Genomic DNA, 14,202 nt, shown 5'->3' on the forward strand with positions numbered 1-14,202 from the left:
ATGTTTGGACCATTCTGTTTCCTTATTGGTGAGAAGATGCCATGGGAAAGTCGTCTGTGGCTTCTCCAGGCTGTCAGTCTTGGTTGGTCAGATACAAGACTCTGAACTGGGGCAGTCAGTGTTCTTTCTGACACTGTAGCCCCATCTTGTAATAATGTTTATTTTGTAAAGAGCTTTTCCCATCTGTCAATGCGAAGGTGGATGCGAAGGTGAGAGCCGGGAGGGCATCTTTGCCTGTTGAACTCCTCACCCAAGACTAGTGGATGACTCCCACCTCTTCTGCTTATCCCCCTGGCCCGGAGCAAGCTGTCAGGTGGTTCCCTGAGCCATGTTCTTGAGCCTTTGTGTTCCTCATTGCTTTGGGTCTGGAGAAAGCTGCTCTCAGAGTGAGATGTAATCTATTGAAGACTGACAGCTCAGTGGGACCGTTGAGTTAAAATAAATCGAAACCATTCTTAGGCTTATATTGAACAGTTATGAATCTTTATCTACATGTGTGAAAACCTAAGTTCTGTCCTTAAGAAGTGCAAACTGTACGGTTGAGAGTTCAGTAGCTTAGAGTGAAACCTGATGCCCCCTGCTAGGTGAGCGTGTTACTCTCACACTGCCCCCTAGTGGGGTGGTCAGGGTGTGGCTCCTATGCTGCCAGTGGGTGGTAGGGTTGATACTGTGGATTTAGATAGCAATGGTCCCAACAGAGTCCTGGTGTGGAAGTACCCCAGGCATCTCTTCCCCAGCCTGTCTGCCATTGAGTCCTGCTGCTACATAAGCCAGGAACTAGCTCTGTGCCACCTGCCTGGTTGCCATCACAGTCACTAGCACTGTCTTCCAGCACAGTTCTTTTGGAATTGAGAATTTACCAGCAGCTATGGATTCTCCAGTGCCTTGCATGAATATGATTTCCAGATCCAGTGTCCTGATGTCAGCTGAAGGATCCTTTCCCTGTGACAGACTTTTATTCCTAGTTCAAAGAGAAACCTGGCCCAGGCTGGCTGGGGACTCAAGATCCTTCTGCTTCTGCCTGCAGGAGCTGAAATGGCAGGTGTGCCAACATGCTTGTCTGTGTTTTCAAAGAAAGCCGCCAGCTGCTGGCTGGCCAGTCCTTGCACATGACAGTTCTACTGTGGCTTGCCAGAAGGGAGTGGGTGGGTTTTGTTCCCATTCCACTTCTTCAGGTGTGTTGCGCTCACAGGAGTCTACCCATGTGCACCTGCCTCCTGCATGCTTGCTGTAGTGCGAGCCTGCACCATGTTTGCTGGTCTCCAGTCGCACACTTCCTGGCTTTTCTGGTGCATTAAGGTTTATTTTACCTCACTCATTTTGTTTCATTGCTATTATTAAAAATACAGCAAAGTACAGCAGTGCAGCTCACCCAGTGCCTAGTGAAGTTTAAACCCTTTATGCTTGCTTTTCCTTAGCTGTGGAATTTTAGGCACAATTACAATGTACAACAGAAACATCTTGATAATTTTCTGTAAACACTTCAGGATGCAGCTCCCAAATCCAGCACAACAAAAAAGACATTCTCTGACATAACAACTTTGAACAAAATTATTTTCTGATGATCATTTAAAATCCAAGCTGTGTTGTAATTTTTTTTAAAATTATTTTCCACTGTTTGAAAATGCGGTTATGCAATCAGATTTAACAGCAGCCCTGTGTGTTAGCTAACACCTGTGCAAAACCACTAACACAACATGGCGGTAGTAAAGACTGTTCAGAACACCGGGAGAGTGCGGCTATAATCCTGCCTGGAGCTGAGTCCTCAGGACCAGTGGAAAGAACTGACTCCAGAAGGTCGCCTCTGCCTGCCATGTGCTTGCCCACACCCATGGGTTACATCTCTCACCCAAATAATAAATACAATTTAAAAAGCTAAAGAGGACCAGTGGAAGCTGAGCATAGTGGTGCCTGCTTATAATCCCATCACTTGGTGGGGGAGGCAGGAGGATCTGGAGTTCAAGACCAACCCTGGCTGCATGTTGAGTTCAGGGGCAATGTGGGCTACATCAAGCAAACTTGTGTCTTAAAAACAAAGCAAAATAACCTCGCTCCAAAAACAGTAAAAGCAAAGAAACAAAACCCAACAAAACAAAACCAGTGGAGCTTGAGAAGGGTAAGATTCTAGAAGTGTCTGAGCTGAGAGGTAGGATGCTGAGGATGCTGGTCTAGAACATACCAGGTGAGGCCAGGCTTGGATCCCACCACCATCACCCCCAAAAGCAATAAACTAGATTTGATTAGTTTATTGGCAGGCAGACAGACAGAACAGAGCCCCAGTGCTGTGGCTTCCCACAGACCCACAGACAGTGGTGTATTTGCACTTTTCACTGTGATGCTGGGTTTTGTAGACCAGAAATGCTGGCACTTACCAGGGCAGTGAGGCAGCTCGGCCTGAGTGGGGCTGGTGCAGCTGGCAGTCTGCAGCTGCTGAGCTTGCTTGCTCTTAGGTCTTAGAATCTCATGCTCACTCCTTGGCTGTGCTCTATGGAACGTTTGTAGTTCTTGGTCACTTCATTCAGACTATTAGGGTAGGTGTTTTTTTTTTTTTTTTTTTTGGTTTTTCAAGACAGGGTTTTTCTGTAGCTTTGGAACCTATCCTGGAACTAGCTCTTGTAGACCAGGCTGGTCTCAAATTCACAGAGATCCGCCCAGATTGAATAGTTTTAAGAAGTTACACAGTTGGATTTTAGGAAGCAGACTTTTCTCAAGGGCCCTTGAGTTGAGTCAGTTTCAGAGTTGTGCCCGCGTCCATGCACAGTCTGCTCTCTGAGCCCCTCTCTCACCCTTTTGTTTTTACTATGGGAAGTATTTACTCCATACTATGACCTTTTTCCATTTTAAGACTTGAACATTAGTGATCAACTGACAGTATTTGGGACTCTTTAATGTATTGAGGGATGTGTACCACAACACATTTGCTCTTTCTTTCCTGATGTGCTGGCTGCATGAAGCTTGGCTCTCAGGCCTGGCTTGTAGGAGCCGGTATAAGTGGTTCTAGGGTGGGAGGAAGGGCCAGTCCTCTTGGGTGGGGCGTTCCCTGATCCCAGCTAACCTGAGGTCCAGGCCACGCTCACATCCCAGAGCCGCATGTTCTTAGAAACCACCCTTGTCATCCTTGGCATGTGATAGTTGTGAAAACACAGATATGCAAGTGCTTGGCAGGCTGTTAGTCTCTAGCCCTGAAGGGCGCAGTTTTGTGCCCAGCTTTGAACTCTTTATGTCAGGATCTCAGAGCCAATACTAACTGAACTAGTATTTCAGATGATAACTCAGCTAGTCTGTGGCGGGAGAGCGCTGAGCCAGAGCCAACAGTAAAACAGAAAGGTAAGAACGACCCCTTCACAGCTCTTGGTGGGAGGAGAGTAAGCGACATAGGCTGAGTATACCCTGATGTGGCAAGGGAGACATGCCTGTCTTCCCCATAAAACAAGGTCATTGCTTGGTAGCACAAGCAGGACTTTTATGGGCCCAGTGTGAAGTGGTGGCATGTATGACACTGACAGTGTCATGAATGGTCTCTAAAACAGGCTCCAGGGCCACTGGTCAGAGCTCTGCAGGCCGCTCCTGTTCAGAGGACTTTAGACCCAAGACTGTGGCTGCTGCTTGGTCCTCTTCTGTGGTTCCTGCAGTCTCCAGATGCACCCTTCAGAGGACCGCAGGGGAATAGCCCTCGGTTTGTTCTTAAAGGTTGGGGACCTCCAGCAGGCTGGGCTTGTGCCGGGGCTGCCATGGTGGGGGGACAGTGGTTGCCAGCTATGTTAAATAGAGAATATTTGTCTGAGAGCAAATATATGTCAGGACCAAGGCAGGAAATGCATGGGAGAGAGAGTAGGGCCACAGGGGCCACTTGTCCTGGCATTGGTGCAGGAACTGAGATGAGGCTGCGAATGTGGGGGAAACACTGCACAGGAGGTGATGGAAGGAGAGTGGGGGAGGACCTGAGGTGACCTGGGAAACAGGAGACCCTACCAGCCTTCCCGACAGAAAGTGCTGTGTTGGCTGGCCTGGTGTAGCAGAAGTATGCAAAGAAACAAGTGGGCCTAGGAGAGGAGAGGGCGCAGCCAGGTTCTTCCCGACTTCAGGTGGCCTTGTTAGGGAGGTTAGGCTTTGGTGTGGAGCGGTGGGAGACGGTGATATTTATGGTGATTTCAAAGGCCCTGTGTTGATTTAGGCTTGGAGAGCGGGGCAGAGGTAAGCAGAGCACAGCGCAGCCTGCAGGAGGCGCTGGGTCTGTGGGCACCTTAGGACCTGAGGGTCCATGTGCCTGCTTCTGGGTTCAGTGGAGTCCTGCATGTCTGTTGCCTGTTCTGGGTCCCCACTGCTGTTTCATACTGTCCTCTGTCAGGAGTCCCTACTGTCTAGTCCCTGACCACTTCCCACTCTGTGCTGTGACACTGGGGTCTCCTGGGGCCACAGAGTAAAGATCCTAGGTCATCTCCCCTTTCTGTGGCCCCAAGACCTCTTGTCTCCCTAAGATTACTTTGTCTAGGAGCTCTGCTGTAGCGCTCATGAGCTGTCCTGTCCAGGTCAGATTCCAGGGGCCATCACCCCTGTGCCCACATGAGGGTCCTCACCTTGTGCCTTTGAGGACAGGACTGTTCTTGTGTGGAGAAGGGCACATGTGAATGTGTATTGCTTTCCCCATCCGTGGTGCCCCAGCCCTCACCGTGTCGGCCTTGTGTAAACATGTTCCCGGATGTGACACAAGGATTATGTGCCTTCAGTTCTGTTGTCTGGTGGTTCTGGGATTGGAACACAGGGATGTATAGATGTTTGGCAAGCTCTGCCACCCTCCGTATCTCCAGCCCACAGCTTTGGTTTGAGTTAACTCTGTGGTACCCTAGACTTAATGGGCCGTGTTTGTGCCCAGAGCGTAACACTTGAAGAGAGAGGACCCTGGGTGAAGGTGCAGTCTAGGCTGCAGGAAGCTGGTCGAGTTAGTTCATTAGGGAGGGCTGGGCTGCTGGTCCTGCTGGCCCTGAGCTGTCATAGCAGCTTGTTTCTCATGGCTTTGTGACTTCAGGATTTGCCTCACTTAGTTCTGTGGCATAGTTTCTTCACAGTCTGGTTCTTTCTTTCCTATCTGTTTTTTTCTTTTGATTTTTCAAGACAGGGTTTCTCTGTGTAGCCTTGGCTATCCTGGAACTCATTCTGCAAACCAGGCTGACCCTGAACTCAGAGATCCGCCTGCCTCTGCCTTCTGAGTGCTGGGATTAAAACTGTGCACCACCACTGCCCAGCCACAGTCTTGTTTAATGTGCAGTGTTGTGGTTCTTTTGACCACAGCAGACCGGTGGTGAAAAAATGCTAGAGAAGCGCCCAGAAGACCCTGTCCCTAGCAGGTTCCCAGTTATTGGAAGTGCATTTCCTCTGACTGCTCAGTGATTCACTGTGCTGTGCTTCCCTTACACGAAGGCTAATTTTCTGATGCTCTTCTCTTCTAGGTGACTCTCCCAGTGACGCAGGTGAGAGCGGTTCTGATGCATTTGGTGTTGTCGCGTGTGTGCAGATGTCAACATGGGCTCTTATTTCTGTGCTTAAAAAATGTACCAGTGAAATAATAAGGAAATATACCATATGAATTTATGTTAATTTGTTGTGTTTTAAGTTCCAGTCTTATATTGGGTTATACATTTTTTTGTTTTGTTTTTTGTTTGTTTGATTGGTTATTCGAGACAGGGTTTCTCTATGTATCCTTGGCTGGCCTGGAACTTGCTCTGAAGACCAGGCTGGCCTCAAATTCACAGAGATTCACCTGCCTCCGTGTGTTCATGTATTTTAATCTTGAAAAGGCCACATTTCAGGGTTCTTTTCAGAGTATGAAGTTTATTTCTAATGTTCAAATTCTAACTTACCTTTACTTTTTTCTAAAGTATAAATTTCTTTTACTTTGAATGATAGAATAAATTTCATTGTCCTAGTGGTTTGGACTTGTAACTTGTGGGCTTAATCTTTTTATTAAAATGAAAAAACTGAGTTTTAGCCAAGTGGTCCTGCACGCTTTTAATCTCAACACTCAGGATGCAGAGGCAGGTAGAGCTCTATGAGTTTAAGGCCACCCTAGTCTATAGAGAGAGAACCAAGCCCTTTGGGACTACATGGTAAGACTTTGTCTCGTAAACAAAAACAAAACTATTTACTGACTATGAAAAGAATATAGCAGCTACTATAGATAATTTAGAAATGCAGACCAGGGCAATAAAATGCAAGGCACTTGGTGACTGTGTCTTTTACAACTGAGCCTCACATGCTTCTAGGGCCCCCCATATGTGTGACTTTGTCTGTCATTACTCTGTGGTTAATTAGATATTAGGATAAGGATAAGCGTGTGAGTGGACTGTGATTGGCTGAGCGATTGACTATCTGTCTAGGTGTGCTGATTCTTTCCTGGTGTTAAGCTGTTGACTGGATCCATCCGTCCCTTGAGTTTTATTCTTTGATTAGTTGGCCAGTTTGCATCGACAAGCTTGTGTATGCCCATGCCCCAGATGTCTGCATTTAGATGTCAGACCCCTTCTATTTTAACTTCACCAGTGACAAATGAAGAGTTCATTGAAATTTTCAGTAATTTGATTGATGCCTTTTCAAATATTTATATTTGAATTAGTTGGTATTTATATTTGAGTAATTTTTTTTTGTTATTGTTGATTTTTTTTTGAATTGCTGATTGGATTGTCACCTGTTCAGAAGGAGAAGCTGGACCTACTGGCCAAGATAAGCCCGAAGTGTCAGAGAATGCAGAAGTCCCCAGTGAACTTTCCTCCAATCTCAGGTGTGTCCTTCCCCAGTGCTTGAAAATGTGACCACTCCTAGGACAAGCTGTGGTGCTTCCTGCCATAGCTTCTGTTGCATCCAGCACTTGTGTGATGTCATAGTTATCTGTACACAGGAAACGAAAACTACTTGTACAGTTTTCTTGTGTCTGGGTTACATGACCATGTTTGGAACACAGTAGCAGTTTGGAGAGGACCCTAGTAATGGCGAACGGCTGTCATGCGCTGATGGATGGCAGCTGTGCTGTGTTAACTAGCGGTTCATAGTCCTCTGCAGAGTATGTTTGGCTGTCATGCTGACAGTGGCGTTGGAATGAGTACTAATGTTAACTGAGGTTTTGTCCACTGTGAGATGATTGTGTGTTTCATGTCTTATTTTTTCCTTCCAATACTTACTTAGAAGAATACCTCGGCCTGGGAGTGCACGACCAGCACCTCCCAGGGTCAAACGACAAGAGAGCACTGAGACCCTGGTAGGAGACAGGTGAGGCTGCCGGGCTGCGAGGTTTTAGAGAACTTGGTGCATGTTCTCTAGTGTGTGGGCCCTGGGATGCAGGGGTCTTGGGCCTGTGCTGAGAGACGGGGCGGGGTTGTAGGAGGTATCGCTGGGAACACTTGCTTTACAGGAAAGGTGGGGTTAGGTCATTGCCTTAAACCACAGAGCAGCATGCATTCCAGACTGGCAAAAGAGAGAAATGTGTGTGTTCATGTTTGTGATACCTCAGAACGCATGGGCCCTTGCTGGGTTGTGTTTGTCTGACCTCTAGATAGAAGACTTTCAAAGCATAAAAAGAAAGAAGAGTTGAAGGCTTAATTGCACAAAAGTTAGAAACAAAAGGGTTTCCCAAAGCTGAACATGCCAGAAAGGTAATGGCTGGGCCTAGAGAAGCTGCCCTGTGAAGAGAAGTCCTTGGTCAGTGTGGCCTGAAGGGCCACCCGTGTTATCTTACGTCTATCTTAGAGCCAATGTCAGAGAACAAGAAGGCCCAAGAGCCTTTGTGGAGCAGAAGGACCAGCAAGGCTGGGATAGAAGGCCGGGGTTGAGGGGTGGAGTGGCCTACAGATCTGGGAAGCTGGAGGCTTTGGGGTGGTGAAAGGTGGCGTTCTCTCTGTCCCCACTGTTTCCTGAGATTTCCCTTCACCTGTTGGGGCAATGGCAATCCAACTTCTTTCGGGCAACTTGATGTTTCCAGATGCCTGGGGCTGATGACAGCTGGTGGCTGATGGGCCGATTCTAATGTAATTGACTCTCGTCCTGCTTAGGTCAGGAAGTGGTAAGACTGTCTCCAATGTGATCATCGACTCACAGAATTCTGACAACGAGGATGATGAGCAGTTTGTGGTGGAGGCCGCCCCTCAGCTTGCAGAGATGTCAGAAATTGAAATGGTTAGTTCACCAGAGGGTCCTGTTTTAGTAAATATAGTTAGAAATTAGGACTTTAGCTTTCAGTAGTAAGAAACTACTTCAGTAGTTAGAAACTATCTTGTAGTAGATACAGTTTTTTTCCCCTAATTTTTTTTTTAAGTAAGCTGTCTAATTTCTTTAGTTTTTTTTCCCCCTGGTTTACATTTGTTTGTTTGTTTGTTTAATGACTTTGAAGCTCAGCACACCTGATCTTTCTCCTTTTCTGCTCAGGTGCAGGCAGGGGACCTGGAGGATGAGGAGAAGCACGGTGAGTGCTCTCACAGAGATGCAAGTGGCCATCCTGTGCCTAGCTGTGTTCTAGGGTGGGCACTGTTGCTGCTACCATGCCGACCTAGAGGAAACCACGGGACCTGAGATTAGTATGGGCTCTGGTCACAATTCAGTCATGTTTTTTCTGCCCAAGAAATTAATGCCTGTATACACACATAACACACATAAATTTCCTTGAGAATCCAGTTTCCTATGTAACTCAGGCTGCCTGGAACTCTCCATCCTCCTGCTTCAGCCTCCTAAGTGCTGGAATTATAAGCATGTGATACCATACCCAACTCAGTTTCATTTTCTATTTGTATAAAATATTCCCATGGCTTTAAGGTTAAATGTATACAGCTAAATGCATTAAGAAGCAGAAGTTTGTTGTTTGTTTTTTGCTGTTGTTGTTTGGGGCAAGGTCCCCTTGTGTGGCTCTGGCTGGCCTGGAACTGACTGTGGGGACCACTTGACCATCCTCTGCCTCTGCCTCGTGAACACTGAGATTATAAGTGTACACCGCCCCTCCCACCACTGAGGTGTAAGACCTTAGATCTTGTTCTTTCTTCCTGTACTCTCCCTATAGGTGCAGGTAAAAATATGAGTAATATTTCCATTTTAAAAAAGTGTGTGTGTGTGTGTGTGTGTGTGTGTGTGTGTGTGTGTGTATGAACTTGATAGTCTGCTGGCTTTTGTTCCAGCACAGAGGCATGGTTTTTGGCCTCTCTTCCTAGTGGTGTGTTATATACCGTGTGACTATGTCATAATTCATCAGCTCAGTCTCATTGAAGCATATTTGGGTAAAAAAATATGCTTTTTTGTTTATATTTATTTTGAGACAATATTTCTCTGTGTAACAGCCATGGGTATCCAATAACTTGCTTTGTAGACCAGTCTGACCTTGAACTTAAAGAGATCCACTTGCCTCTGCCTCCCAAGTGCTGGGATTAAAGGTGTGCACTGTCACTGCCTGGCAAAAAACAAAACAGAACACCCCAAAACACTTTTAAGTATAATATTTTATTAATTGTTTGAGAATTTCATGAAATGTATTTTAATCAGTTGTGAGTTTGTGCATTAGCCACCATCCACTGCATAAAGAAGCTTCGCTGATGAAGTCTGAGGGCTGATTGTGGGTAGAGACTTCCCAGATGAGGTCGGAGGGCTGATTGTGGGTAGAGATTTCCCTGATGAGGTCTGAGGGCTGACTGTGGGTGGAGATACAAATTTAAAGGGCAGTTTGATGCTCTGTCCAGTTAGCAGAAGGGGAAGAATTCTCTCCTGGGGCTGGTGAGCTTCCTAACCATCAGAGCGTGGCCAGTTTTCTTCGGTGAAATAGGTCTTCAGTTCAACCAGAAAGTGGCTGTCACCTCCATAGCATCTGTGCCAGGGTTGCCCCGTGGTGGCCTATGCCACACTGGTCGTTGTGGTTCACAGGGTGTGCAGCTCAGTCACACTGCTGATGACACCGCCCCCTGCAGCCCACATAGCACAGTAAAGCAGTATTTCTAGGGGAATGATTTTTTCCTCAGCTATTTACACCATGGAGAATTCTAAAATGACTTTAGTCTTCTTGCCTAATATAAAAGAAACAGCAGCTTGGAGGAGCCATTAGAGCTGTTCTGTTTGCAGTGGGTAGTTACATTTGGGGTGTAAATCCACATTTCTTCTTAGCTTGTGGAAGAAGAAAAAATTCTATTTCTAAAACTCCTCTCTGTGACACTTTGTGACTAGCCTCTGCCAGCAGCAGGTGGCACTGTGTTCTTTCTCTCTTGGTGCACAATAGGAAGGCATTTTGATATGGAAAGAGAAAGGATGAGAATTCAGCCTTTTGTCCATCTTCCAGTGAGACCTAAGCATAATAAGTTGCTTCTTAGGGGAATAAGCTTAGACTGAAAACTTCTGATTTTTAACAGGTGGGCTTGTGAAAAAGATCTTGGAAACGAAGAAGGATTATGAGAAACTGCAGCCGTCTTCCAAGCCTGGCGAGAAGGTAAGGAGCAAGGCCGACCTGGACATTTGAAAACTCCTTTAGATATCACGGTGTTGAACAGATGTGAAATCAGTGATCTTGTTCTTGTGCTTAAATGCCCTTCCCCCTCCCCCCACAGCTGACGTTTAGAGAGCGTGGGGCTCTGCTCTGTCTGTGGGTGCTGCTGTGGACTCTCCTGCCTGTTGTGTGACATACATCTTGGGATCAAGCCTTGAGTCTCCATATATATAATCCTTCCAGTCTGTTACTTACCTAACTTTGTGCTAAAGAAGTCCTATTTTTCATTGTTTAAATTGTTTTAAAAGTTCTCTGTTGTGGTACAGACTTGAGCTCTTCTCTGCACCTAGCATGCTGTATTTTATATCAGTCCTACCTGCTGTCAGTCATCATGGTCTTATTTCCTATATCAGTTCTACCTGCTGTAAGGTAGTCATGTTACTCTTTCTTGTGCCTGAAGCATCTGCTTCCCCCTCAAATGTCTGTTCAGTCCGGACTCGGTACTGTGTGTGGTGATCTGGTTCCCTGACCTGTGCGGAACCAACTAGTGATAGTGATAACTATCCTTCACACTCGGATGTACATCTGGATACCATCGTGTTCCTCCCTTCTTTAAGCATTGTACTTTCTGTCTGGCAAGGTCATTCCAGCTATTCTCCTCCCCTCGCCCCTGTTTCCCGTGTTGTCTCTGCCCTTACTGAGTCTTGGGCTGGTTTACGTGGCCCTTGTAGTGAGGCTGACTTCATTTGGTTCCATGGAAAGTCTGGTCATTTAGCCAGGTGTGGGTCACATACCTTTTAGCCTCAGCACTCAGGAGGCAGAAGCAGGCAGATCTCTGAGTTTAAGGCCAGATTGGTCTACAGGCTGAGTTCCAGGCCAGCCAGGTCTACACAGTGAGACCTTGTCTTAAACAAACAAACACAAACAACAACAACAAAATCCAGCAAAAGTCTGGTAATTTAGATTCAAATTGTGTTAGTCTCATTCATCCATTTGTTCATTTAGACAGGGTCTTGCTGTGGAACTCAGACTGGCCTTAAACTCATGATTCTCTCCCCTCAGCCTCTGCTGGAATTACTGCTCTTGCCTGCCTCTGTTTACTTGTTTGGTTTTCATGTACTCATTCCTTATGTTGATGTTGGTATTTGTGTATTGTTATGTCTGTCCCTGTAACCGACTCAAGAGCACTGCAAATGCAGTCGGAGCACCTCGGTGCCCATCAGTCGCCCACGGCCCACACTCAGTCTGCAGATGCAGCATCTCCCTGTCTGAATTTGCTGCTTCTCACCTCCTGTGTGCTGAAACAGGCTTTAGATGTGCATTCTATGCAATGTGTAATAACTCTGCATTGAAAAATGGCACATAAATGGTCCCATAGTTGGTGCCTTTCCGCCACTTGCTTTCTAGTCTCAACACCATGGCAAAGCACTTACTTACCATGTTGGTGGGTCTGGACCCAATCCTTAGCATGTCAGAAAAGAAGAGAAAAAGCGGTTTGTCTGTGTTTTTACATTCTGGTTCATTTACTTTTTACTACTTTACAGCATTCCAAATGCAAACCATACTCGGCAGTCCTTTATTTTGTTCTTGTGTTTTTATATGACTGCTTGGTTGTCTGTTTGATGTCTTGCCGTGTGACTCTAGCTGGCTAGAACTTGCTGTGTAGACCAGGCTAGCTTCAAACTTGTACCACTGTGCCCGGCTCTGCACTTTTCTCTTTGCTGTTAGCATCTCTGTGTACTTGTGCGTCTCTGCCTGTTCCTGAGGGTGAATCTGCCAGATGACATCACCACCTCTCTCAGCAAAGCCCCTGGGAGAACTCCACTGTCTGCTTGCTGCCTGTCTCCTTCATGCTGAAATGATTCCATTGCAGACCTCGGCTTGCTCCCCTTTCCCTGCATGTCCTTCTCAAGGCCCCCGCCCTCCCATTGCTGTTCTGCCCACTGTTTGCACCTGCTCTGTCCTGGCCACCACTGTGTCTCTTGCTAGTCCCTTTTCTTGCTGTTTTCTGAGCATTGAAATCTCAATCTTTTCATCTTTTATTCTCTCAAAACTTTTTTATTTACTGAGTCAATTTCTTTAATAGTTGTTTACATTTTTATAGTTCTTTTTAATTTTGAAGTAACCATAAATTCAGTGAGGTCAGGAGAATTTTATTTGATATGTCAAAGTCTGGAGGCTGAAATCCAGCTGGCAATGGCCTAGTCATCTTTCTACATGCCTAACCGCAGTTAGGCATGGGATAAGATGGCTGCCCCAACTCAAGCCTCCAGAACTGCATTCCAGCCTGCAAAAAAAGATGAAGGAAAAGGCATGTCCTGCACTTTGGCATGCTTGTTGGCAGTTGGGTTCCTAACTGTCACAAAGAACACTAGAGAATATTTTGGCCTCTGTTGGTTTAGTTAACTACAGTCAGATTCCATTACCCTTAGTGAAGCTTGGGCACAGTTTTTAGGCCAAAGCCTTGACAGGTACAGGGTCAGGGGAGAGAGCTGCCTAGGTGGGCTTAGGTGGTCTCCCATGTGAGCATTTATGTCAGGAAGCTTTGCTCAAAGGGAGATGAGAAATGGGGTCCTCCAGCTGTTTCTTCCGTGACATTTGCTGGGGAGCTGTTTACTCCATCTGTGCATGCCAGCCTGTTCTGAAGTATGCCTCTCCGACTTCAGGGATTTGCCTGCAGTTCCAGGTCTCCTCTGCTTAGCAGGGCTGTCTTCATCCACCCTGGACCCTGGAGCTGACCAGCTTCAGTTTGGCAAATGCCTCTGTTGTCATGCCATTACCCCTTCCTTTTTTCCTTTAGATACCCTTGAGTATTTAGTTTCCTAGTGCTTCTCTAGCCGCCTGTCGTTTGTTTGTTTGTCTTGTCTTGTTTATTTATTAAGTAAACCAGGGGCTAGGAGATGGCTCAGTGGTTAAAAGGCCTTGCTGTGCAAACAGGAGGACTGGAGTATGAATCCCACACAAACCTGTACTCTAGCACTGTGGGAGGTGGAGACAGGAGGATCACTGGGTCTTGCTGGCTGTCAGCTTAGCCAGAAAAACCAAAACAAAACAAAAAAACAAACAAACAAACCATGAGTCCAAGTTCAGGAAGAGACCTATCTCTAAAGGAACAGTCTGGAAAGTGCCGAGGACACCCGACACCTTCACTGCATGAGCAGTGAAGCACAGGCGTGTGCACTCGAACACATGCATGAGTGTTCATTACATAAACACAAAATCAAATCAGTGCACTTTAAAAGGTAAACAGGTGGAGAGACTGTACATTTTCTTTTCAGTATACTTCATTCTGGGGTCAGTGCGTGCACGTGTGTGTGTGTGTGTGTGCGTGCATGTGTGTGAGTGAGTGTGTGCACGTGCGTGTGTGTGTGTGTGTGTATGTGTGTATTTGGTGGGTGAGGAGTGTGGAGGCCAAAGGTCAACAAGGGTGTCCTCAGTTGCTGTCCACCTTATTTTTTGCAGCAAGGTTTCTCACTGAACCCAGAACTTACTGCTCTGCTGCACTGGATTGTCAGCAAGTCCCAGCAGGAACCCTCTTGTCTCCACCTCCCCGCATTGGTAGCACAGGCTGCACCACCGTGGGTGCTAGGGACTGAACTCAGGACCTTGTGTTTACGCAGTGAGCACTTTACCATCTGAGTAAATCCTCTTCCCAGCTCCGGGCTGACACTTTCACCTCCTTCAGTGTCAAATTGATAATGCATGTTAAAAGTTCTCTTACTTTTCATAGCTGGGTACTGGGTATGATCTCTTCCCTGACG

The 14,202-nt window shown here is 46.5% G+C and overlaps 1 protein-coding gene across 3 annotated transcripts in view; it reads left to right on the plus strand.

Annotated features, from left to right (window-relative positions):
• Ift54 (intraflagellar transport 54) overlaps positions 1-14,202 on the plus strand; it is a 42,682-nt gene that overhangs the window by 19,416 nt on the left and 9,064 nt on the right. For 2 of the 3 annotated variants that reach the window (XM_048441875.3, XM_048441877.3), the window contains 7 exons: positions 3,265-3,327; positions 5,448-5,468; positions 6,691-6,775; positions 7,177-7,260; positions 8,040-8,163; positions 8,413-8,449; positions 10,368-10,444. In XM_048441875.3, coding sequence (XP_048297832.3) covers positions 3,265-3,327; positions 5,448-5,468; positions 6,691-6,775; positions 7,177-7,260; positions 8,040-8,163; positions 8,413-8,449; positions 10,368-10,444 — 491 coding nt within the window. The remainder of the gene's footprint in view (positions 1-3,264; positions 3,328-5,447; positions 5,469-6,690; positions 6,776-7,176; positions 7,261-8,039; positions 8,164-8,412; positions 8,450-10,367; positions 10,445-14,202) is intronic. The other variant, XM_048441879.3, reaches the window with a different exon arrangement.

This window comes from Myodes glareolus, chromosome 1 (genome assembly GCF_982192425.1).
Source record: "Myodes glareolus chromosome 1, mMyoGla1.1, whole genome shotgun sequence".
Taxonomy (NCBI): domain Eukaryota; kingdom Metazoa; phylum Chordata; class Mammalia; order Rodentia; family Cricetidae; genus Myodes; species Myodes glareolus.